The 24,230-nt window shown below is 51.8% G+C and overlaps 9 protein-coding genes across 9 annotated transcripts; 4 read left to right on the top strand and 5 right to left on the bottom strand.

Moving 5' to 3' along the window:
• Window positions 1–59: 59 nt before the first annotated feature.
• CI109_103012 (uncharacterized protein) lies at window positions 60–1,771 on the top strand (the record flags this gene model as incomplete). The annotated part of the gene is made up of 5 exons (XM_032001396.1): window positions 60–210; window positions 418–1,157; window positions 1,219–1,365; window positions 1,425–1,664; window positions 1,739–1,771. 5 exons carry the CDS (start codon window positions 60–62, stop codon window positions 1,769–1,771), a joined length of 1,311 nt encoding a protein of 436 aa, XP_031864286.1.
• Window positions 1,772–2,195: 424 nt separating this feature from the next.
• Window positions 2,196–3,883, top strand: CI109_103011 (uncharacterized protein; the record flags this gene model as incomplete). Its single annotated transcript, XM_032001395.1, has 5 exons — window positions 2,196–2,397; window positions 2,728–2,902; window positions 3,076–3,131; window positions 3,200–3,334; window positions 3,432–3,883. 5 exons carry the CDS (start codon window positions 2,196–2,198, stop codon window positions 3,881–3,883), a joined length of 1,020 nt encoding a protein of 339 aa, XP_031864285.1.
• Window positions 3,884–4,232: 349 nt separating this feature from the next.
• On the bottom strand, window positions 4,233–5,398 carry CI109_103010 (uncharacterized protein; the record flags this gene model as incomplete). The annotated part of the gene is made up of 6 exons (XM_032001394.1): window positions 4,233–4,353; window positions 4,415–4,459; window positions 4,517–4,891; window positions 5,078–5,123; window positions 5,212–5,230; window positions 5,312–5,398. The coding sequence occupies 6 exons, from the start codon at window positions 5,396–5,398 to the stop codon at window positions 4,233–4,235; spliced, it is 693 nt and encodes a 230-aa protein (XP_031864284.1).
• Window positions 5,399–6,607: 1,209 nt separating this feature from the next.
• On the top strand, window positions 6,608–7,637 carry CI109_103009 (uncharacterized protein; the record flags this gene model as incomplete). Its single annotated transcript, XM_032001393.1, has 9 exons — window positions 6,608–6,612; window positions 6,669–6,710; window positions 6,771–6,781; window positions 6,841–6,895; window positions 6,963–7,042; window positions 7,104–7,181; window positions 7,234–7,366; window positions 7,423–7,536; window positions 7,601–7,637. 9 exons carry the CDS (start codon window positions 6,608–6,610, stop codon window positions 7,635–7,637), a joined length of 555 nt encoding a protein of 184 aa, XP_031864283.1.
• A 627-nt stretch (window positions 7,638–8,264) lies between these two features.
• Window positions 8,265–10,028, bottom strand: CI109_103008 (uncharacterized protein; the record flags this gene model as incomplete). Its single annotated transcript, XM_065967227.1, has 8 exons — window positions 8,265–8,799; window positions 8,911–8,997; window positions 9,060–9,106; window positions 9,189–9,283; window positions 9,417–9,602; window positions 9,663–9,707; window positions 9,770–9,939; window positions 10,006–10,028. 8 exons carry the CDS (start codon window positions 10,026–10,028, stop codon window positions 8,265–8,267), a joined length of 1,188 nt encoding a protein of 395 aa, XP_065823299.1.
• Window positions 10,029–10,289: 261 nt separating this feature from the next.
• CI109_103007 (uncharacterized protein) lies at window positions 10,290–12,011 on the top strand (the record flags this gene model as incomplete). Its single annotated transcript, XM_032001391.1, has 7 exons — window positions 10,290–10,367; window positions 10,521–10,642; window positions 10,801–11,349; window positions 11,403–11,450; window positions 11,511–11,591; window positions 11,656–11,718; window positions 11,849–12,011. The coding sequence occupies 7 exons, from the start codon at window positions 10,290–10,292 to the stop codon at window positions 12,009–12,011; spliced, it is 1,104 nt and encodes a 367-aa protein (XP_031864281.1).
• A 219-nt stretch (window positions 12,012–12,230) lies between these two features.
• CI109_103006 (uncharacterized protein) lies at window positions 12,231–15,279 on the bottom strand (the record flags this gene model as incomplete). Its single annotated transcript, XM_065967226.1, has 8 exons — window positions 12,231–12,506; window positions 12,555–13,648; window positions 13,697–13,919; window positions 13,967–14,124; window positions 14,167–14,227; window positions 14,275–14,478; window positions 14,540–15,046; window positions 15,256–15,279. 8 exons carry the CDS (start codon window positions 15,277–15,279, stop codon window positions 12,231–12,233), a joined length of 2,547 nt encoding a protein of 848 aa, XP_065823298.1.
• A 961-nt stretch (window positions 15,280–16,240) lies between these two features.
• Window positions 16,241–17,579, bottom strand: CI109_103005 (guanine nucleotide-binding protein subunit beta; the record flags this gene model as incomplete). The annotated part of the gene is made up of 5 exons (XM_032001389.1): window positions 16,241–16,252; window positions 16,309–16,621; window positions 16,671–16,802; window positions 16,857–17,349; window positions 17,474–17,579. The coding sequence occupies 5 exons, from the start codon at window positions 17,577–17,579 to the stop codon at window positions 16,241–16,243; spliced, it is 1,056 nt and encodes a 351-aa protein (XP_031864279.1).
• A 1,872-nt stretch (window positions 17,580–19,451) lies between these two features.
• Window positions 19,452–23,939, bottom strand: CI109_103004 (uncharacterized protein; the record flags this gene model as incomplete). Its single annotated transcript, XM_065967225.1, has 9 exons — window positions 19,452–19,472; window positions 19,520–19,573; window positions 19,626–19,793; window positions 19,843–19,974; window positions 20,042–21,261; window positions 21,309–23,529; window positions 23,591–23,678; window positions 23,755–23,808; window positions 23,908–23,939. The coding sequence occupies 9 exons, from the start codon at window positions 23,937–23,939 to the stop codon at window positions 19,452–19,454; spliced, it is 3,990 nt and encodes a 1,329-aa protein (XP_065823297.1).
• Between the last annotated feature and the right edge of the window lie 291 nt (window positions 23,940–24,230).

Below are 24,230 nucleotides of genomic sequence, written 5' to 3'. Positions count from 1 at the left end.
CACATACATATCGTGCAAAACACATTCATACATACACCAAAGCCCCCCACGCTCATTGTATGTCTCACACGCCTACATCTTCCAACCCTGCGGCGCAGGGTAATGCTCTCAACGCAACTGCCCAACAAGATAAGAAACCCTCTTTGACAGGGGTGAGGATCAAGCAGAGAAAGCGTCAGGCTCAAGCTACTGCAAAGTTTGAACCGGAAGGTGAGTGCCGAGCTGAGCAGAGAGCCGTCAGGCTCGAGGGGCTGTATGCTGCGAACGGTATGGGGCTTGTCAAGACATCAGGGCGGAGCGGAGAAAGGAGAGAAGAAGCATGCAATGGCGTGACCTTCTACCGCTAAAGCGAATGGCGGTGGCGGGATGCGTATCGCGTGACAAAGCAACTCCAGTGCTGATTCTTCCCCCTGGTAGCCTTCCGAGACGCCCTTCTTCTTCACCTCGCCCTCCTCCCCTCGCCTCCTACTACCGAAGCTCTCACCACCAAGCTCGTCCAAGCTGGTTCGACGCTTGAATTCCTGAAATACTACGAACAACTCTTTGAACTTTTGTTTGTCGGTGGACTTCTCCAACCTGGAGGATCTTATCTCGATGAACATCGATCACCCGTCTACATCCTCAAGGCGGATGATGAGGAGTGGAAGGATGGCGTGAAGGGTATGGTCGAAGTGTTGAAACGGGTTATTCAACGATACAAATATCTGCAAAAACCTTTGGAAGAGAATTTCCTTCCCGACTTGCTTGGATATCTACCCAAATGGGATCCCGAGTCGAGAAACAAATTGGCCGAAGCTACAGCCTTGTTGGTCATTGAACTCCAATGTTCGTCGAAATGTTTCCAATCACTCGCAAAGGAACATGTCGTCAAAGACAATGTCGCCCTCGGTTTCCTTACGGCTTTCATCAAGACTTATTTCGCACGAGGTCAGACTATCGATCAACTCGCTGGAACGATCAGAAGATCAGGTCTCAAGGATTTGCTTTTGGTCTTCCCCGTACAGACTAGAGATAGACAACATCTCGAAGAGCATTTCAAAAAGGAGGGTTTGCAACCCGTCATCGATTGGTATGCCAAGTTGGCAATGGGAGAGGTCAAGGAGCAGACCATCCAAGCGGTCGAGAGGATGGTCAACGACGAGGACTCGAACGAGCAGGTGGGTGCGACAATGGAATCAAGTGGAAAACGAAACTGACGTGCGATCCACTATCTTCTAGATCATCGAATCACTCAAATCACTCCAAACCGAAAAGTCAATTGCCGAGGCAGACTTCTGTGATTGGATCTGGCAAGGTCTCATGAAGACTATTGATTACTCTGCACGAGCCGACCAAGTCGACGCGTTTGTGATCGGACACGTTACCGTGAGTGCTGTTCTCTCCTTTGTCGTGCTCGTCGGCTGATTTCATCTTGGTCATAACAGAAATACGCACCTGTTCTCGAAGCCTTCTGTGCCGGTGCCAAGGCCCAAGTCGGTCTCATCAACGCAGTGCAAGTGTACTGCTACACGGACACTCGAATTATCAAGGCCTTCCCTTCAATTCTCAAAGTGTTCTATAACGCCGATGTGGTTTCTGACCAGGCTATTATCTATTGGCACCAGAAGGGTGCGAAACCTAACGGAAAGCAGCATTTCCTCAAAGTCACAGAGGCGCTTGTCAACGTGAGTGGCGTGGGTGCCAGGGTATCGGATCGCAACTTGGACTGTAAGCTGATGAATCTGTGTCGGAAATGTAGTTCCTCGAGGAGCAAGACTCGGACGAGGAGTAAATTTGGTAGAAGGGCGACGTTGTAGAGTGATGAGGAGGAGCATCGAGTGGTATCGCGCAGCGACATGTTTCATACAGATATGAATTGCATTGGGTTTGCTCTCTGAGAAGCAGGGCGTTGAATGCAGACAAAGCGTGCTATAGCTGCTCGTAAACTTCTCCTTACAATGATCCAGCTGGCTAAAAAGAAGCAGCAGGTGAACGCAACGTAGTTACGTAATATGGCTGCTAGGCGACTTTCGACCTCACCTTGTCGTTGTGCTCGTAGCAACCAACTATTCGACGTTCACTCACCTCATCCACCCGTTCTTAAACTAATCATCTAAGACAATAGCATAGCAGTTCATCTGCTCTGACACCGTCTTTCTCCTCAGTACTTGACTTCTAATCCGAAAGAAAGAAGCAAAAGACATATACATCTCAAAATGGCACGTAACGGTGAAAAAGCACAATCGATGCTCTATCGATTCCGAGAACAACAAGCCGTTGATATGGGTCTTGGAAATCGAGTCAAAGGTGATCGTAGACCGAGGATGGCGAGCGCCGTCACTAGTTTGAGGGAATGTGAGAGGTGGAGAGGTGATATCTTGAGGGACATCAGTAGGAAGGTGTCAAAGATACAGGATGGTGAGTGGGCGCGGGCGGGCACTATGACTGTGCTGTGGTTTGCCGGATGGCGATCTTGTGTTTCCTCGTGCTTGGAAGATCATGGACAAGTGCATCACGACGTTGCAATGTGACGAGGGAGATCTTACGACCGACTGTGCAGGAGGACCAGACCTGGCATTTGAGGAGGAGGTACTCGAGACGTGTACACAATCTCGCTTCCTCATGTTCATCGATGGAGAGAGCGATCAATACTTCTTCACCCACACAACCTCGCACCCATATCGTCATTCCAACACTGGATAGTCATCGATTCTTGATCAAAGCTAACACCTCCCTCGTTGCTCTCAGTTTCCCTGGGCGACTACGAGATCCGTGATCTGAACGACGAGATCAATGCCCTTTTCCGCGAGAAAAGACATTGGGAGAATCAGATTGTTAATCTGGGAGGAGCGAACTATAAGAGAGGAAATGTGGCCATGACGGATGATGATGGGAGGGAAGTTCCGGGTACGAGGGGATATAAGTGAGTTGTCGTCGTGTATGAAAGATTCGGTGGGATGGAGAGGAGTCTGGCGTTGGTGATGAGCGAGGTGAAATGCTTTCCAAACGAGGAGACGTTCTTTTCCAGTCTCTTAAAAGCTGTCATTGGAGAGAGCTTGGAATGGAAAGTTACGTTACTAATGTCAAACCTACTAGATACTTTGGTCGAGCCAAAGATCTGCCAGGTGTTAAAGAATTGTTTACAAGAGGAGGTAAGTGCACTCTTCCGTCTACGTCGGCTTCGTTCCGCAAATGACATGTTTATCTGACGATGCCGCAGCGCAACAAGCAACCGAAGAATCAGCTCGGAATGCCTCTTTCCAAATGTTCAGACATCAAGGACCGTCATACTACGGTGATGAGGATGAGATGGACCAGGATTTGGCGAAAGAGGAGGACGAATTGGCGAGGAAGGGTGAGTGTCGACGGCTGTCCCATTGTCCCTCGCGCTCTTTACCACTTCTGATATTCTGACTCGATACAACGTGCTGATTGACGTATCTCTCCTTCAGATTGGGAAGAAGCTGTCCTCGCTACTGCTCACACACTCGGTATCGATTCTGAAGGCAGTACCGACCTTCCCTTTTATCCTCTAGCATCCACTTCGGCCGCGCCTCCCGTTCCTGAACCTACTCCTGCACCCGCTGCTGCACCCGCGACTACCACAAAGTCCAAGCGAAAAGCTCGAAACCAACCTAACAAAGAAGAAGTCCCAGTCGAGACTACAGAGGAGACTACAGACGACTCAGCCAAGAAAGCCAAGACAGACGCTGCTGGCACGGATTCCGCTACCACGACAACGGTGGATCCTACCATCGCGGCTGCTCAAGCTCAAGCGATGAGTTTCTTGAATGTCTTAGATGCGGACAGTTTGAAGTTCCCAACGTTACCGACGAAAGACGAGATGGCCAAAGTGTTGTTGGAAGTGAGGAAGAAGGCGTTGAGAGAGGAGTATGGTGTTTAGATAGGGGGTACAGACAATAAAGAATGTATTATATCAAATCAGCTACCGTCCCTCTTGGTCCAACATATATCCGTTTTGAGGCAGAACACCTTCACATACTGTGACTCGAAATGTGTTCCGTCGAGTGGTATGTCATAAATGTGCAGTGTTTCGCCTAGACCTTCATAGCACACTTGCAGAAAATGTGCACATGATCGTGAAACGTAAATTCATGTTATGTACAAGAAAACAGAGCAATGAGGTGATATCTCTATAGTCCGTTAAACGTTAAAGATGAGAGAGAGCGTGCCGTTCTAAATGCGGAAAAGAAGAATCTAATGGGTCTAGGGATGTATGTATGCTGATGCGCTTAGAGAAGAGCGGCGACACCACCAACGGCGGCGAGGACGACAGCGGGGATTTGGACACCGAAGGGCATGGCGCCGGAGCTGGCGGAGGAGGAGGAAGAGGCGGCGGCAGAACTGGCGGGGCTATAAGGAAAGATGAATGTCAGTCTGGGCGTACTCTTTGCGTTGCGCCTTCGACACTCACGTAGAGCTGGAACCGGCCCCTGAGGCCTTGGCAGAAGTAGCGGCGCTGAAGCGACAACGTCAGCTCGCGTAACGATGTATTTCGAGTATCAGAAAGACTCACGAGGCTCCACTAGCAGCGGCAGAAGTGGCGGCAGAAGAGGCGGCCTTGGAGGCGTCACCGGAAGCAGCAGCGGAGGTAGCAGCGGAAGTACCGGCGGCGGGGGCAGAACCGGCGGCAGAAGCGCTAACAGCACCAGAGGTGGCAGAAGCGTCACCGGTGGCAGCACCAGCAGAGGTCTGGCCAACACAGGAGGTGTCGCCGTTCTGGACCTTGACGGGGGAGGAGTATTGGATAGCACCCTGGGAGTCGGTGATCTTGACGGAGATTTCGGTCTCGGGGGCAATGTCAACCTTCCATGTGATGGTGTTACCGCTGACGTTGTCGTTGACGGTTTCGAGAGCGGCGGCAGAAGCTTGACCACCGGGGATGATGGCGCTGTGAAAGAGAGGTCCAGGTCAGCGTTGTGGCCTAAACCGTGCAAGCGGAGGATATGGAACAATCGGACAAGAAGTGGAGGAGAAGGACACGCGTAGTCAAGGGGCAAATACCGCCTCACAGCTTGAGAAGGATTGACCTGATGACGTGGTTGTTTGGTTTTCGACGAAACGGAACACAACTCACACGATGTAAGGGCCTTGACCACCGGTCCAAGAGAGAGCAGCGGGTTCTGAATGAGCAAGCCAGATCAGCACACAGTACGCGGAATGATCGATTGATCCGTCACGGGCGAAAGCCCGATCAAAGCAGACACTCACGACAGACAACGATCGATGGCTATGAGGGTAGCGAGAATCGTCATCAGCACCGTCCATCCACGCGGTTGGCGTCATGCTGAGAAACGGAAGTCCAACTCACAGGAGTGTTGACAGTCATGCCACCGGCATCCTGAGCGACGGCAGAGCCGAGGAGGGCGAGAGCAGCGAAGAGGGTCTTGAAGTTCATTTTTGGTGTTTAGAGAGTGGTTGGGGGCTGAATGAAGATATTAATTGATTATAGCTGAGAATGCACGACGGTCAGGTATGAATATGAATGTATGATATGATGATGATGATGAAGAAGAAGAAGAAAGGAGAGGGAGAAAGAGTTGTATGGGGTAGTTTGGTCTATTTTAACAATGCGGTGTAGCGAGGGTGAGTGCTTGACGCGTGAGTGTGTCGCTGTGAGTGTGTATGTGTATGCTGTGTGCGCTGTGGTGTATTTTGTTTGGACTGTTTCAAATTAGGGTCTTAGCGCCGCCGCCCCTCACTTCGCTTTGCCTTTAGAGCAATCAATCAATCAATCAATCCACACTAGATCAGATCCTGAGTCTGATCAAGGCGCTACATTCTTGTCCGCACGGTTCACTCGAGTCGTCGTCGCCTTGCCAAGGTATATATATGTACACGTTCCCACCGGCAGCATTGCTGACCACTGTCGGACCGGATTTCTAGTTATCTAGTTGACTACCACGTCAGTCTGCCAATTGCATACCTTGAGTGACCCATTGATGACAAGAGCAGAGATGACTAAAGACGGACAGCACCCTAAATGAAATCGAGGGAAAAAGCAGGACTCGCTACACAAAAGTCAATATGAAACGCGTCGTCAGTGACGAGACGGAGATGCATGACCGGGTTTTGCCTCCGTTTCATCCCCCCTTTTACGCTTAAAGACCACTTTAGACCGCAAAGCCACGTGTCGCACAGGGGATCCTTTGATCTGCGCAGTGATCATGATGTGGCATACCTAGCTATCGAAGCTGCCTTATCACACCCATCCTATTTCTACCGAAAAAGAAAGTGCCGTTTATGTGGCACTTTTTCTGTACGTTGTACCCGGAAATGTCAGTAGCGTGCAGCAGGAAAGCCGCACGAAGCAGCAGCAGCAGCAGCACGGGACACTCGTTATCTCTCAAACTCGCATCTCCTTCTTCCCTTTCACCTTTTTCTCCTTCCACAAAACCCTTTATATTTTTTCAACTCACTTTCAACTCTGAGAAGGAGGAAGTGCGGAGGTATTAGCAAAGAAGAAGAAGAAAGAGAAGTTGCGCAGCTGTTTGTCTGTCTGTATCTTGAGGAAGTAACTCAAAAAAGTGTGAGTTGATAAGAGAGTCTGCGAAGCCTATCTGACTTGATCACTAATGCATCTCTTTGTCTTGCAGACCAGGTCATAATGTTGTACGTTGCCAACGAAGTAGTGAGGAAAGGAAAGTAGCTTACATAGACCTTCACAGCGGCGCCGCTGCTGTCCCAGGATCCCGTCAAGGATGTTTCAAGTGAGTTATCTGCGTGCTTTACCTAATTCGAACCATCTGCTAATGCTCGGTTTCCTTCAGGTGTGGTAACCGTATGTGACCCCAACCCCATTGGCAACTACGACACGTCTCTGATATAATTCTAATCTAGTCGGCCACATCGCCGAGAACTGCCAGGCTCCCGGCCGTCTCTGCTACAACTGCAGGTGGGTCTATCACTCAAATGTCTTGTCTGGACATATGCAAACCTAGGAGCTGATCACTTCCACGCAGAGAGCCCGGTCACGAGTCCACCAACTGCCCCCAGCCTAGGTCTACCGACGGCAAGCAGTGCTACGCCTGTGGTGGTGTTGGTGAGTTGATCCTAACGCCTATAGAATCCTTTGTGCCAACTACTGACATTTATCCTTTCAGGCCACGTCAAGTCCGACTGCCCCTCCGTGCGAGGCGCTTTCGCCCCTGGCCAGAAGTGCTACAAGTGTGGCCGAGCTGGTGAGTTGGGTTTCACCGTTACCTCAGTGTTATCTAACTCTTTATCTCTCAGGTCACATTGCCCGAGAGTGCCAGGCCGGTGGTGGCTTCGGTGGATTCCGAGGTGGTCGAGGTGGTTTCGTCGGTGGCTTCGGTGCTCGACCCCGTGCCCCCGTCAACGCCGACGGTACCCCCGTCAAGTGCTTGTGAGTCCACCCTATAAAGGTCGTTCAGGGACAGAATCTGACGATTGTGGGTTTAGCCGATGCAACGGTGAGAACCATCTTGCTCGAGACTGTCTTGCTCCCCGAGACGAGGCCGCCGCTCTTGCCGCCAAGAAGTGCTACAAGTGTCAGGAGGCTGGTCACATTGCCAGGTCAGTCAATCACCCCTCCATTATGCAGACCTAAAACTGACATTTGGGTGGGAATGGGTCGTAGGGACTGCACCAAGGAGGAGCTCCCTGTTGCCGAGTAATCGACTTCTAGCGTACCCCTTTCCTTTCCTTTCTACGATACCGAAGCAAATGCACGTCTTTTGAAGCTCCAATGACCCAATCAAACTCGCTAGACTTACCGTTTCCATTCGACAACGTTCCTTCCTTTTCAATCGACTGTTCAAATCTTCTTGTCACACTGTCTAAACCTATTTGTCGACTGTATCAACTCGGTGTATATGGTGGAAGAACTGGTGTGGTGTGGCGGATTGAGAATAGTGGATAGGAATTGGTGTTGGATTGTTGGTTGATTGGAAGATAGTGTAGTGGAGGGATGAACGATAGTTGTAGTGGATGAAGATGTGTGTTTGGTGTACTCGTTGCAGGGTTATCATTTCGCAACGGCAAGACGATGTCTTAGACATACAATAAGAGGAGAGGGGACACCGAGTGATAAGAAGCCCTGACAATATATATCAAGGTTGGCAGGTGGAATCGTAAGGGTGGCTTCGGTGATCATGGCACCGTACAGGTCCTCCCATGATTCTCGCTCGCTTTAGCTCGGCCCAATCAACCTAAATACGATACATGCTAATCAAACTAATGCTATAGTACTATGCCATCCGGTCTACCTGTCTGTCTCCATGCACCACGAACGTGACGAACCATTATAATCCTACAAATTCCACGAAACGAGCTTTCAGCTCCTCCCCGACACCTCGACCTATAAAAACCAATTTCCCATCTCCTACTTTTTCTTTTTCGCTCTTAGGTACCTCTTTCAGCTCAAACAGATCTACTACGCCTTGTAAGACATGACTCGTCCCGTCTTGTAATGTTATATATCCTTTCGTGCGCAATATCTCAGGTGCAGAGTTCGTCTTTGACCCTTCAGCAGATGGGTATTTCCTGTCCCATAATAACGTTTCGAGGAATTCTTTGGTCTTTGCGAATTGAAAAGAAGTAAGGGGTGGTAGTGGAATAAGAGTTGTCGTTATTTTAGAATGATGAGGAAGACCGTCGTCGTGTTCATGCTCGTGGTCGTGGTCATATTGGTGGTCGTGGTTGTTGTGTGGTGTTTGGGATTGCGATTCGCGTACGCCTGTACCTGCAGAATCGGAGAATGCCCGGATGTTAAACAGATCTCCTAGGGGCATACGCGACTGGGTAGTGTGATGAACCCGGAGTGTGGGATTGAGTGTTCTGCGAGAAGATAAGGGGAGAACCGAGTATTAGTATCGCAATCCAAGACATGTGACGAACAGCGAGGAGAGGTCACGATTAGATGGTAAAGCAATGAGTTGAAGAACGCACCGTATCGTGCTCTCTACCTTTGACAGCTGTTCAGGTTTGACCAGATCAACCTTGTTCAACAAGATCACATCGGCACATGCGACTTGTCTACGTGCGGGGCGCACTTGTCAGTTAATATCCAGGACACAAAACGGCTGGAAGGAACCCACTTTTGACATTCGTTGATTTCACCTGCTTCTCGTTCTTCGGCGAGTTGCTAAACATGACAGTCGCTCGTCAGCTATGCCTCTCATCTGGATTGCGAAATAAATCAGGATGATTGTACCGCTCCCACTCACCGTTAGGACGTTCCGACTGTCCACGACGCAGATCACACCGTCTAGCATGAGATCGCCCATCTCCTCATTTGCCCAGAATGTTCGGACAATCGGGCCTGCGACAGTATTCAAGTAATGGGGTGTCAGCAAGTTGTCCCATGATCGCGCCCTCATTCAATAGTCCGTTTACCATCCGCCCCATTCCCTACATGGTGATTGGGACCACTCGAAGTCACACAACCCACTCACCGGGATCAGCCACTCCCGTCAGCTCCACCACGACCCAATCCACACCCCCTGGAGCGCTCGCCACCATCTCCTCGATCGCTGCTATCCCCAGATCTTTGACAGAACAGCAAAGACATCCGTTCGGTAGTGAAAGGAAGGAAGAGGAGGTGGTTTGCGTCGTTGGGTCGGAGAGTGTTAATGATTTGGCTACGAGTAAGGTCACGAATGGCGAGACTCGTCAGCTACGTGATCTGAACGAGATGCCACATGGATGCCGGTACACGCCTTCGATATCTGTTGTGTCGCCGAAATCTGCGACTGCAGATCAGCAAGCGATTTACGAATCAGAGACTAGGTGTCAAGTCACCACCCACCGTTCATGCACACCGCAATCTTGTACCCGTGCTCCGCTGTGAGGATATACTGCAGCAATGTCGACTTTCCAGCACCTAAGTATCCCGTAAGTAGCGTGATGGGTACTTTTGGTCGATCATAATTCTTTGTCGAAGGACCTGCTTCGGGTACAGAGTCAAGTTCGAGTAGCCTAACAACGAGTAACGAGTCAAGTCAGCACTGCGATATGCGATATGTATCGAGAGGGGCAGCTGACTGAGGTGGTTCGTCGTCTGCCATCGTGAGTGGATAGGTAGTAGTCGCGTTACGCTGATTGAAAATAGTCAAGAATGATTACAATGTCCAATGTTCAATGTCCAGCGTTCATCAACGGTGACAACAATGTGTCACTTTGTGACCGGCCGAAAATCACCGTTCAAGCCCGAAAACGCGAAAAAAGTCCAACCTCGAGACTTACTACTCTACCACTGTGATCATCATCTATTCACTTGTTTAGCACAATCCCACACCACTGCATAAGCTAGTAAGAATCACTCCAAAATGGCCGCTGCAATCAAACGAACTGCTCTCAAGATCGGTATGATCCCTGCCGATGGTATCGGTAAGGAGGTTTTGCCCGTGAGTGATTTAGATCAACTCGACTCGACTCGACGTGGGGTCGTCCTCGACCGGTGTAGTGTGATGGTCTAGCCTACACTAGTCACGTCCCTACCTGCCTGCCTGCCTGCCTGGATATTATTTGCTGACCCGTGCCATCTGTCCCGTCCATAGGCTGCTCAACGAGTTCTCGAAGCGCTCGGTTCGGCCATCCCCAAGCCAGAGTTCATCCCCCTTCTCGCTGGTTGGGAAGAGTTTAACAAGAACGGCAAGGCTTTGCCCGAGGAGACCATTCGGTGGGTGTGGACTCTCTTTGACTCTGTCATCAAATATCATATCGTTCCGGACGATCGACACTATTCGTCTTCTTCCCCGTGCTCTTCTCCCATCGTTGTTCAGCTTTGGCCGAGTCGATGAACCCTCGCTGACAACTATGTGTGTTTTCCCGTCTCAGAGTGCTGAAGGAAGAATGTGACTCTGCCATGTTCGGTTCCGTCTCTTCACCTTCTCACAAGGTCGCCGGATACTCTTCCCCCATCGTTGCTCTTCGAAAACATCTCGACTTGTACGCCAACGTCCGACCTGTCAAAGCCGTCCCTATCCCCGGTCAACCATTCTTCAAAGCGGACATGGTGATCGTCCGAGAGAACACCGAATGTCTCTACATCAAAAAGGAGACAATTGAGACAAACTCTGATGGAAGTAAGATTGCCTTGGCGACGAGACAGATCACCTCGAGAGCGAGCGAGAGGATCGGAAAGATGGCATTTGAAATTGCCCTGAGAAGAGGTCAGGAGAGACAAGCTGCGACTGATCCACATGCTTGGTGGAAGGGCGAACCGAAAGTCACCATTGTGCATAAGAGTAATGTCCTCTCAGTGACAGACGGTCTGTTCAGAGAGAGCGTGAGGAGTATCAAGGAAGGTACGGATAAGTACGACGGGGTCAAGATGGAAGAGCAGTTGGTCGACTCGATGGTTTACAGAATGTTCAGAGAGCCAGAGTGGGTCATCAGTGGTTTTGCATTTGTGACCATGCGCTCACACAGCTATGCAGGATCTTCGACGTCGCTGTCGCCCCTAACCTTTACGGTGATATCATCTCGTGAGTAACCACTTGAATCACGTTCGACCTAATACCCAAGCTGACCCGCTTCTGTCACAGTGACGGTGCTGCCGCGCTTGTCGGTTCGCTCGGTCTCGTCCCTTCCATCAACGCAGGCGACGACTTTGTCATGGGCGAGCCGTGAGTCGCAGATCCCACCACTTGCTTTTGGTGAGGCTGTTGCTGATGCAATCTGACCTCGCAGCGTTCACGGTTCCGCTCCTGATATCGAGGGCAAGAACATTGCCAACCCTATCGCTTCTATTCGGTGAGTCATGCCTCTTCTGTGCGACCCCCCCTCTCGCGCAGTTAATCCACCATACGCCAAACGTTCATTTCTTGCGGTCGTCTCCCGTTCTTGGAGAAACCCGTTTACTAAATCTGCCTTTGGTGGTTAGATCCGCGGCGCTCCTCCTCTCTTCATTGGGCTACATTGAACCCGCTGCCAAGATCAACGCAGCTGTCGATGCCGTCCTTGCCGAGGGCAAGTACCTCACTCCCGACCTCGGTGGAAAGAGCTCCACAACCGACGTCACTGATGCCATCTTGAAGAGGCTCTAAGTGTGTAAAAGGATGTACAAAACAAAAGGATCCTCAGGACCATCGGTCGCACTTGATAGAGATTGCAGAATCAAGTTGCATGCATGTATGAACTCTGAAATGCTTAATGTCGATCAACCGATGCAAAGCAAATGCAAACGAAACTATAATAAAGCTGACAGGATCTTTCCCCTTGAAGACGCCCCGCCTCGCGCCGCTGGTCCCTCACCACCACCTCGCCTAAAGCTCTCTCAGACGCAAAATGAGGTTGACCAACACGCTCGAGATCAATGCTATACAAAGGAAAGTAGGACCATACTTGTCATGGTAATTCACCGCCATCCTCTTTCTCAGCTTTACAATTCGATACGCGTACATCCCGCCGGAGTAAGCGATAGCGAGGAGAGCGGTGATGGTGAAACATCCGGCGGAGATCATGCCGACCGAATCAGAGGGGGAGATGAAGTTGAGAAGGGCAATCGAGACACCTCCGAGAAGGACGGCGAAGTGGGCCCACTGCGGGCCGTCAGTACACAATCATAAAACAACGCCGACCGCGCTCACCTTTAAGAACGTTCGTTCGGCAGCGAAGACTACTTTGGGCTCCACTCTGACCGGGACGGCAATCCTCTTCCCTGCAGGAGCTTTAAACTGGTTCGTGTAGATGACCCTGTTCCCTTCTTCATCGTCCATCTCGTCTACCCCTTCGTCCTCGTCCTCGTCCTCCTCGTCGACTTCACTCGTCTTTTTGCTCTTGTTCGCGGCGTCGTTCAGCTTCTTCAAGCTCTTCGCGTCGAGGAGGGACAGGTTCTTGTCGAACCTATCGCTGGAAGCTAGCGGATCGATACGAAGAGAAGGATCGTAGGGTGCTTTGTGGCCATTCGAATGACGATGGACATCGCTATTCTTGTCGTCCTCCTCATCATCGTCGTCATCGTCGTGGGCCTTGGGAGCAGAAGGTCCAGCTCGACTAGGTCCCGCTCGGGCCGTCGCTTCTTCTCGTAATTTCTTCTCTCTAAAATCTCGAGCGGCTCTAGCTTGCGCCGCGGCATCAGGTGGCAGACGCAAATGCTCGTCTTCGTTCTTCGCCACCTGCACCATGAACTCTTCGTCCTCTTCACCCTCTGAGACTGGTTCGTGGTATGAGGGTTGGGACGATTGTCCGGGAGAGTGGAGGACAGAGGTCGTGGCAGATGCAGAGGAGTGGGTGTTGGAATGTGGTCGCTCGATCAGAACCTTGGATTTGGCGGAGACCGGTTTACGGATATCCTGATCCATCTGGGGGAGCCAGAACGGTACGAGATCGACTCGCTCGGGAAGAAGCGAAGCGCAACCGTGGATGAATTTGGAGAATTTCGGCACAGCTTCGACCAAATGACTGTTGATAAGATCACGGATCCATTGAGGGGGTTCTTCGCCGACCTTGGTGGCGAGTTTCACCTCGAGCACTCCGTATGGGAAGAGTTCCTTCTCTCCAGGAGGGAGTTGTGGGAAAGGATGGTCAATACCGATATCGTTTCGACGCCAGTTCCCGTTCGTCCTATCGTGACCGTCAAAGTTGTCCTCTCGCACCATGGTGAGTTCAGTGTCGAGCGAGATTCGCACGGTTGCGTTGCCGGGGAGTTGGAACGCGGTACGGTTGTAGAATGTTCGCATCACTGGGGGAGAAGCGTAAGCGGGAGCTTTGGTGCACACGGAACACTCACCAGGTCTCAGCTTCCTGGTCACGATGGCATACTGAATTTCGTTGGCCAATTGCTTCATCCCTTCAACGTCCTTTTCCGACTTCTTCCCCTTCTTTAGCAACGCGTCAAACTCGTCGTCCATGGTATACCTTCCGGAAAGGAAATCGTTCATCTTGTCTTCTTTGATAACGAATCGTTCTTTGACGGATTTCTCGCCGGTCCAATCTTCACGATGGGTTTTTCGCTCCACGAAGATCTAAGGGTCAGCGTTGCACGAGAGACGAGACTCACCGTAATCCCCTTGACATCGCCGTACCATCGCATTCGGATCGCCTCGGCGCCTTCCGTCTTTTCGAGTCGACCGAGGTAGAGCTCAAGGTCTTCGTTGTCGAAATAGATCGAGGTGATTGCGGAGTCGGCCTTGCTAAACTCCTTGTTCGGGTCGAAGACTGGGATATACGTCAGCACAGGTTATGGTAGGAAAGACTCACCCAATACAGGGAGATGCTTCATGATGGCCAACTTCAACGGCACGATATTGTCGTCGTGTACCTACAAAGGCATCAGCTTTAATCCTAAACCGATCAGGAGTGACTCACCCAATACTTGGTGGTACTTCTAACAAACGCGTTCTGACTACCACCCGCGGACGAATCACCTTCGACGGGATGTCCTCGGGTCCTGACGAGGTCGAATAGCTTGGACAATTTGACGATGAGAGGGTCGTAGTTCATCCTGTAGAAGGGATGAGATTCGAGGACTTCTTTATTGAACATGGGTTTGAGAGAGAACCCCGTGAGTTTCTGTGTGCAAGGGGGAGCGTCAGTCATCCCGCTCATCACTAGTTGTGGATACTGCACCCACATCGTGCTTCTTCACGATCTTGATGAAACCGGTAAAATTGAGTTTTGTGAAGAGTGCCAAATCGTGCACATCCGCGACTAAAATCGCTACCTCTTCCTCGAGTTCTCTGAACCTCTCTTCGATCGCATCGATACTGATATCGCTCGACGCATCGTCGTCGTCGTCATCATCGTCGTCTGAACCACCATCATCGTCTCTCCTATCTTGAACATGTCTCTCCACATCTCCAGGTGTCCTCTCTTCCTCTCCATCCTCCTCGTCGTCATCATCATCTTGAAGACCCGCTTTCTCCACCAAACCCCTCACTTCTTTCTCCAGAGTATTGATCTGACTCATGAGTTCTTGCGATTTGTCCCTTTGGAATTTCTCGCATTTCGTCAATTCGTTTTTGAGTGATTGGATGAAATTCGCTTCGGCGGTATCGTTCCATGGTAAGTTTGATTTGATCTGTTTTTTTAGATCTCCGTAGGCGATATATTGGTCCGCCCATTCGGCGTATCGTGAGTCCTGCGAACGAGAGAGCGCGAGCGAGCGAGTGAGCAAGGGGGGAGAGTGAGCAAGGGTGAGAGAGGAGCAGACGAAGGAGTGAGCAAGGGGGAGAGAGGAGCAGGATGGGGAGTAAGGAAGGGCGTGAAGGTAGTGTACGAAGGAGAGGATGGGAGAAGGCGAGTAGATTAGCTATCTTGAAGCTTCAAGTCGGTCGAGCCAAAACTCACCTTTATCCGTCTACCAAACTTCATCCTGTATATTCACTCAAGTTGACAAGGTAGAAAAGCAAGTTATGGACCTTTGAGACGAAGTGAAAGTTGTCGAGTTGCAGAAATATGTACTGCCAAGCAATCGAGACTGGAGGCACGTGGGGAGTTCGAGATCAGATAGCTGAGTCGGAAGTGACTATTCTGCTGTGTATTCGAAACAGTATCAAGACCTGATGGGGTTCGTGCGTATCTGTGCAAGGATGAAGGGGTTGTGTAGAATCAATGTGAGAGAAAGAAGGTTGGGAGGATACAAGACAAAAGGACAAAGACCAGATTATGCCGGCAGTCGATGGATGGACGAAAAAGGGCCAGACTCCAAGAACGTTTCAACAGGATATGACGCCAGGGTGTGTACGATGTTCCGATATGGTCGATACCCTTTGCGTTGCTATCGTGCAGCTATCTATTGTAGGTGGTGGATATAACTGCAATCAAGCTTAGAAGCTGGCTAATGAAAAGTGAGTTCAACGATACAACCATAAACGTGCGTCCACCCACATCACAACCTTCCCCTTCGCATCATACGGTAGAATTCTTTAAGGCACGACCGAGGTCCATAACGGGATCAATTTCACAGTACCAAAGTAAGATAACGATCAAGCGACGTCATAGACACAGTGGCGTAGCCTACTTCTGCAGGAAGCCATAACAGGTATAGAGTTCTGCATCTCGTTTGTTTTGACGTACAGCACACTCGGTCAACGTATAGATAGATAGGGTATAGGTGAGGAATATGGGTATGAATGCTTATACCATGAACGTATTACTGCACAAAACATGTGTAGGTGGGTCTATCCCGATACGGGAGGGAGGGTGTGAGAACGTATACAAGTAGTGGTTAAGGCGAGACCCTCTAAGGCGAGACCCAACGCGATCGGGACAGCAGGCAGGTGATAAAGTCTAGGAAGAGCAGGTAATGACGATTTCTGTTTCGACCAACTGCCTACGACCAGACCTGCGAGAACAATTTCATCAGCAAAGGCTCGACACCCACGTGAGCAGCGGACCCACCTTCAGCAGACTGTCCCAACTACCCGTGCACAAGGCCACACCGTCGCCAGACACGCCCATACAACTGATCCTGTTCTCGTGTCCTGCCAACACCCCGATCCTCTCGCCCTTGAGCGTGTCCCAAACGTTACAATTGTAATCGTCATAACCGGCGAAGAGGACTCGTCCTGAGATGGAGAATGCGACGGATGTGATACCACAGAGGATGTTTTCGTGGTAGTAATCGTTGAGTTCTCGATCCGCTCGTAGGTCGAAGAGTTTGCAATGATTGTCGTCTGAGCCTGTTGCGAACGCGTCGCCGTTGGGGAAGAATCTAAGCCAGCGTCAGTACGGAAAACTGCGAGTTGTGTAAAATCACTCACTGAACCGCGTTGATATCTGATCCGTGGCCTGTGAACGTCTGCACCGCTTTTCCCGTTCGAATATCCCATACTTTTGCTGTGGCATCACACGCTCCTGACACGAATAAGTTGGCATTCGGTGCGAGAGATATGCTATAAACGATGGGTTAGTTTGGAGTTGCCGTGTATATCATTAGCTGGACTCACCTCATGACATCCCCTGTGTGATCGTTAAACTCCATCGTTCTCACACCTTGTTCCACATCCCACAGCATACAAGTCATATCTCCTGAAGACGTGACGATCTGACGATCGTTGATAAATCGACAACAGGATAAGTAACCTGTATGCGCGCTCAGTTCTCTCGCCACTTTGACCTGTCCGCCGGGTCCACCAGGTGCTGCTCCTCGTAGAGAGTAGACCGAACAGATGTTATCGAGACCACCACAAGCGACAAAGTTTCCCGAGGGTGCGTATGCACACGTCATGACCCATGAAGACCGCAGTGGTATCGCGTGGACTTTATTTGTTGTGTAGGCGTCCCATACGATCAATTTTCCGTCTTGAGAGGCGGAAACCAAGTGTCGTTTGTCGGCTGACCAGTGAAGGGCGTAGATCTTCGCAAGATGACCTTTGAGTGTACGTCGGACTTTGAGCGTCATCCGTGGTAAAGGAGGGGTGTCGTTGGCCATTGCTCGTACTGGGTGGAATCGTGAGTTAGCATGGGTAGACCAGGGAACTGCACGTGAGGTGGAGTGGAAACCGAGACACAGGTGACGCAAGAGCGGGACACTGCAAGATCGCTCAGAGTACAAATCACTCACAACTCGTGTCCCCTGTCACACTCTTCGCCTGTTTGATCTTATCCTTCAACCCATCCGCTTCTCTTCTGGCCGCCGAGATCTTTTCTTGTATTTCCGCTTGCGACATCATGCTTGGGTGGTGTGGATGCGAGCGGACGGTTGGTGGTGATGTGTGATATGTTACGATATAACGTGGGTGTCAAGTGATAGGTTACGTTGAAGGTCTGAACGGGAGAGTCAAGTTGAGCGAAAGGACCAACGGCGTCGTTACAGGTTTACGAGGTGCAACAACGTGGAAGGCGAAAGTACTCACTGAGTTTGGTCGGAAAGATGACAAAGTGAGAGTAGCAGCACGTCGTCTATTGCTGAATACGTTGTAAGTCGAGGTTGATATGACCCAACGTTGGATTGTATAACAAAGGCGGCCGAGCTGTGGCGTGGGTAGGTGCGCGCACGGGGGCGTGATCAGGTCAGTTGGACTGATCCGGTAAAGAGGGAAGGGAGTATGGCGTGCGCGTGCGTGTTTGTGCGTGTGTGTGTCTAAGTTATTGAAGGAGCTTCCGAGATTAGCTCAGACGCTCTGCATCTACTACTGCTTACTCACATTCACTGGAAACTGGAAACTGGCGAACAAGTTCTATTCCTGTTCTTTGTCGTGTATTGGAAGGAACGGAGCGAGCTCCTTTGAAGAATTGATGAGGGTGGAGATCGGAACGAGAGAAGCGAAGCGAGGTAAATGTATGGTAACGCTAGGTCGCCAGAGTTCCTACCGGTGCTTAGTCCAAGTCGCCTCGACCGTCAATTCAGCTCCAGACCACTCAGACTCGTTGTGATTATGGAGGTGATGTCGTATATCTATATTCGATACGGCCGAGTGGTCAGCTTCAGCTCCTAATCCAGAACGCTGGAATTAGCATCCCCACTCACGCTGATTGAGCTTTGTCCTCTTCTTAGACCTCGTTGACAGAAGAGTAAGAGGAGGAGGTCTGTGCTTTGTCCACTCGTGTCAAAGCCACTCTCCACCTTCACTACGCTTCTTCCGCTTTAAGATTGCTGGTTTTCTTCCCTTTGTCTATCGTCTCTCTCCTTTCTCTTCCTTTGTGGACTTCTGATGTGGAATGTATGTGCAAAGAGATCGGATATCGTTGTTCGACGACTCGGACCGATTGTCAATGTGGAGGGTTGACTTTGGCGTAAGATGCACTCGAGATCAGTCCTTTCGTTCACGAGCACGAGCGAGCAGTCGTTGAAGTGTGTGTATAGTGTAACAGTATCAGCTCTATTGAGACTGACGATGTTGTGATGTCTAGTTGTTCAATGTTCTCTGTCTGATTGACAAAGCGTGATCGAGCGACGCAACGCAGCGATACAATACCCGAATCCGACAGACTGACCACTGTATAGAAATATTCAGCCCCTCAGCCACCCTGAACACACCGCACACAACCCTTATATATCATTCTCTATTGTTGTTTTCCCTATTTGGGGTGCGAACTGTTGAGACCCTGAACCCATTCCACTTTGAGTTTTTTCGTTCCTTCCACCGTACGGCGTCAAATCATTTATTATGCTGCACGCATAGAACTGTACAACGATGATCAACAGCAAAGCCCGTTGTCAGTGACTTGATTGCTCTTCATCGAACCCAACTCAATTGGTAAGAGCGCGATCGAGAACGCCACCATATGATGTACAATGTACAGTGGACGATACTTCCGCTTAAACCACCATTCAAACCAGCACCAGCTGGTAGACTGCACATAAGCATATCGAGATCAGCACGTCAGGGTAGTTTTGTTCGTTGGTCCTGCGCAGTAGCTTAGGAACGAAAAAAAACAATGAAAGACCTATTGTTCTCGGGAATTAGGAAGATCGTTTCCCCGCGTATCTTCGGATGACAACTTGCACTGAGACGTCCATTGCACAAGTAACATTCCTTTCATTCATCATTAATTCCAAGCCTGTACACATACGACGTCGATCCTTATCTCCATGCACCTCACAAGCCCGCACGGTACACCTAACGCCCTATCAGCTTTGGTCAAACCGTCTTAAGATCCCACTCACCAAGATCTTCCCGCTCTTGAGGTCTTCGCACCTATAACTGACTTCTTCCGGTACCTAACATTACGAGGATTAGCTATTCGCGCTTGTTCAGAGACAACCCACTCACCCCTCGTTCCACTTGCAGAACTCTCAATTTATGCTTCCTCTCTTCAAACTCGATCACAATACCGACCAGAGGCTCTTCGACCGATCCGACATGCTGGTTGTACGTGTGTAATCCCTTCTTACCCTTCAGTCTGGCGTCGTAGAATGCGGCGATGTCACCGGGTCGTGGCTGGGCGAACAGTCAGCCACAGGTAAGTAGGAGACTGCTAGCTACTCACCTCGTCGTATCGCTTCAGGATCGAAGCGCTGTCTTGTTCAAATACAACTTGTCCCCACTCGGTCTCACCCGCAGGACGAGGAACTTGCGCTTGGTCCAATGCTACGAAGACAAAGCCAGCGGGGCTTCCATCCTGACACGAGGCGTTAGCAATTGAGCCACGAGACGTTAGCAATTGAGAACTAAAGACGTCTACTCACCCCGTAATAAGCCTTTCGACCTTGACTGAATATCCCCTGAGCAGCTCGTGCGATCTGAACGCCTGAGGTAGCAGCAGCCCCTTTGAGTTGATCGAAACCTGGTCTTCTCTGACCTTGCAGACTCGATGTCTGACGTAAAGGTGAAGGCGGACCCTGGTACTGTGGCTGTTGAGGCGAAGCAGGGACGTCTGATGGAGGAGATTGATCCAGCGAGTACCTCTGAGGTCGGGATATGCTCGAAGTGGATCGTCTAGGCGATGCAGGAGGAGGTTGAACAGTGGTTGGCGCACCTAGAACAAGTGGCGGCGCAATAGGTCGAGGCGGGGGTGGAGGAACGTCATCCTCGTCTTCTTCCACGGGCGATCTCATCGTAGCGGGCTCGTCCGAGATCGGATAGTCTTCATGCGCAATCGGTCGACCCTCGGGAACCGGAAGGATACCCGTACTCATCCGCTTCTGATGTGAGCTGACTGATGGGACAGGGGGTCTCCTTCCTGATGGAGTCCGTACTGGGGTACCAGGCGGGATAGGAGAAGTGGTGTTGGGTGTTTGAGGCGATCGAGGTGACGCGAAGGCGGCACTGGGTTCGTGAGTGGGTGAAGTGATGATTGTGGGGCGAGCAGGGGGTGGTGGGGGCACGTCGTCGTCCTCTTCCGTAGGTGCGGGGGGTATGGGTCGATCGGAAGGTGCGGGTGGTCGACCAGGCGGTGGAGGGGGGGCCTCTTCGTCTTCGACATCCAATCCTTCGTCTGAGGGTACCGCCTCTGACTCCGCAGTAGGCTGTTCGTCAGTCGGACCGTGATTAAACATTCCAAAACCTAACGCTCCGCCCGCTCTCAACCGAGCCAACGTCGCTCTCCTCCTTGCTGCTTCTTGTTCAGGCGTTTCGTCGCCAGTCGCTGCCACGACAGGCTCAGCTGGAAGTTCAGGCTCAGCACGTTTAGCGATGGGACTGGTCGGCTCATGTTCGCGAGGTGATGTGGGATCGGTCGGAGAAGTGGGCGTCACAGCCGCCTCATCGGTAGTCGTGTCCACGGAAGGCTTCTTTCGGGTGGGAGGGGGCATACCAAACTTGATGCCTCCTAATTTGGCCATTCTTGCGGCGATACCCGAGCGTCGGGAGGCGTCTTCGTCCTCAACGGGCTCCGGCTGCTCCTGGGGTGGTGGAGGAAGAGCGCGAGAGTGGACGGGGGATGTCGGCGAGACTGGAGAGGGCGATACTATACGACAGGTCAGTGGGTATCAATACAACGGTGCGAGGACTTACCGGGAGATTTGAGGGCAGGAGTGACCACGTTTGTCTCAATAGGCGCAGGGTGTCTCGCGGCAGGAGGGGGAGGCGGCGCGTCATCGTCAGATTCCTCCGGGGCATCTTCTTGGGCGTCTTCTTCACCCGCCTCTTCCTCGAGATCTCCTTCACCCGCCTCTTCATCCCCTCTCCCCTCCGCCTCTCGATCCTCTTCATCCTCATCTCTAGGCGGGACCAACGCGTTACCAACCGGAGGGGGCGGTAATGGTCGTTCGCCGAGACTCTGACGGGGAGACTTGCTAGGTGAGGGAAGGGGTCTGGGTCCCAGAGGCACAGAAGTTCGTCTCGGAGGTGGGGGTGGTATGTCCTCGTCATCAACCTCCTCGGACTGATGCACATGTTCTTGCTCATGCTTCAATTCCAACTCGTCCTTTGGCAAAGTCTCAATGGTCAACCTCCTTGTTCTAGGCGGAGGCGGAGGTGCCTCCTCTTCCTCAAAATCCGACCCGTCTTCGGCAGGAGGGTGTAGAGGGACTGTTGTGACGGGACTAGGCGCGGCAGGGCTCTTCGGTGACGCTGCGGCATCGTCCGTGGTGATGTTGAGTTGACCTTGCTGAGCTTGTTCCATGATATCGTCCTTTTCGGCTCCACCTTCGGGAATACCTTCCTCCACTTCTTGACGAGGCGCGTCTGTGGAGATGATCTCGCCTTCACCTTCGTCTGTCGTGATCGTGCCGGTTCCTCGAGAGTTGGTATCGGCGCCACCGATCGCTCCGACCAAAGGTTCAGACGCGTGTTGTTCTTCGGCCACTACCTCTCTTTGTTCTTCCTCGATCGCTACCCCTTCACCTGCAGCTGCAGGCTCGACGGGTGCCAGAGCGATACCAGCCTGTTCGGCACCTTCCAGACCATCAGATCCCGCTCCGATCGCCTCTGCCTCTTCCTCCTGTTCTGTCTTCTGCTCAGTCTTGGGGACAGGTTCAGTCTCCGCAGCGACCATCACTTGAGGTGGGGGTGTGATATCGCCATGTTCATCTGTCGACTCGAAACGTTTCTCTGGTTCACTGGGAGGAGCGGAGGCGGCGGCAGGTCTTCGTCGTGGCGGAGCCGTGCGACGGGGTATTGAGGGGATAGGGATTGACTTTGGGGGTTCTGCGGACGGTGGAGGGTCGGCCGGAGAGGCCTCTTCCACGGGAGGAGGAAGGATCGGCTGTGGATCATCCGACCGAGGTACGATTTCCGCCTCTCGAGTGGGTTTACGGACTGGCTTTGCAGGAGGCATCATTCCCATTGGACCTCTTGCGCCCAGCTTTGCCATCCTTGCAGCGATCGCGGCTCTTTTAGCCTTTTCCTGTTCCTCTTCGGTTTGCTCGTCTGCGTCGTCCTCCTTTGTCTCCGCTCCTGCTTCGGCCAGAGCGTCGCCCTCCTCATCAATAGGAGACTTGATCGAGGAAGCGGCACCTTCGGTCTCCTCCTCAGCTTCTGGCTCAGGTTGAGGTGGAGCAGGAGGTCTCTTCCATACTTTACCTGTCGGAGCGGGAATAGGAGCCTTCTTCTCTTCTTCGGCCGGAGCACTAAACGCACCTGATCCTCTCAACGCCGCCATACGTTCTTTGAGTGAACCGCCTTTGGTGATTGAGCTAAGCGCGTCGGCAGCGGACATCCCAGCGCCTTCCTCCTTCTTTTCTTCCGTAGGTGGTGCAGGGGGAGCGGCGGGGGTGGCAGCTGGGGCAGGAGCAGAAGGTGCAGGTACTTCCCCACCGCCCGCCTCACGCTCTTTCGCCTCTTGTTCTTGCCTCAACTTTTGTCTCTGACTCCATGTCAATCCTCCAGTAGCAGGTTTCGGCTTGATAGGCGGTGGAGGGGCCACTTTGGTTTGCGCAGCAGCGAAGAATGCGAGTCGGTCCTTCATGGATTGAGGTTTGGAGGGGGATGTGGAGTCGGCATCGGTGGACGTGGGGGCCGGGGCGGGGGCCGGGGCGGGGGCGGGTGCAGGTGCAGCGGCCAATGTGGGTACGGATGCGGGTGCAGGTGCAGGTGGAGGACTCGCGGCAGGTGGGAGGGAAGGCGCTGTTGGGACAGCTGGAGTCTGAGCGGTGGAAGGGGGTAGTGATGTAGGATCGATTGTCGGTGAGGGTGGTGCTGGAGCGGAAATGGGCACTGGGGAAGGTGATTTGGTATCGGCAGCAGGAGCAGCAGCTGTGTCTTCGACTTCTCCTTCGACGGGAATGATAAAGTCCTGCAAAGACGACGATCAGCCCTTGCGTGCAAACTTCGCAGTACCATGAGTATTGACGCACCTTGGGAAATCCACCTGATTTGGAACCGTCCAGAGGCTCACCCACCAACCAATCTTCATCATCTTCGGAAGGTCCTGTCACTCGAATACTACGAAAGGTCGTTAGCTGGACCACGATCTTCTGAGGGGCCACGACGAAGGGTAAGGCAAGACTATCGCACTCACGTCTCATCTTTGGCAAAGGAAAGATCTGTAGCGTGGGGGCTCTTGTATTTGAGGCTGTCAGCGTGGGATTGGATGTAGCAGGAAGTTGCAGTATGAGGGTAGGAGGACATGGCATCAGCTGTGTATCTTTCGTGATTGATGACGCCCACTCACGTTGTGCGTGCAAGATAGGGATACGAAGCCATCTTGCCGTGTCGGATCTCTCACCGAGACGATGAGGAAGAGCCGATGGGTAACAGGTGGAGTGGTTTGTAGACAGGTGTCCGGTACGGCCTCTTATGTACTCTACTTTAACAAAGGTGACAGCTATTCATAGACGAGACGAAGCGATGAACGGTGTCCGGGTGTCGGCGCGGTTATCGTGGCAATTGGGTCCGTGTGTGATGTCACTTCAGGGTTAAGAGTGAACCGCCACAATCTCAAACACAACAATAGATTACATCTTCCTCTTATAGGTGTCTCTGTCTACGAATGAT

This window comes from Kwoniella shandongensis, chromosome 5, assembly GCF_008629635.2.
Source record: "Kwoniella shandongensis chromosome 5, complete sequence".
In the NCBI taxonomy this organism is placed as follows: domain Eukaryota; kingdom Fungi; phylum Basidiomycota; class Tremellomycetes; order Tremellales; family Cryptococcaceae; genus Kwoniella; species Kwoniella shandongensis.
Note: the sequence above shows the minus strand (reverse complement) of the source record. Positions and strands in the feature narration are given on the sequence as shown.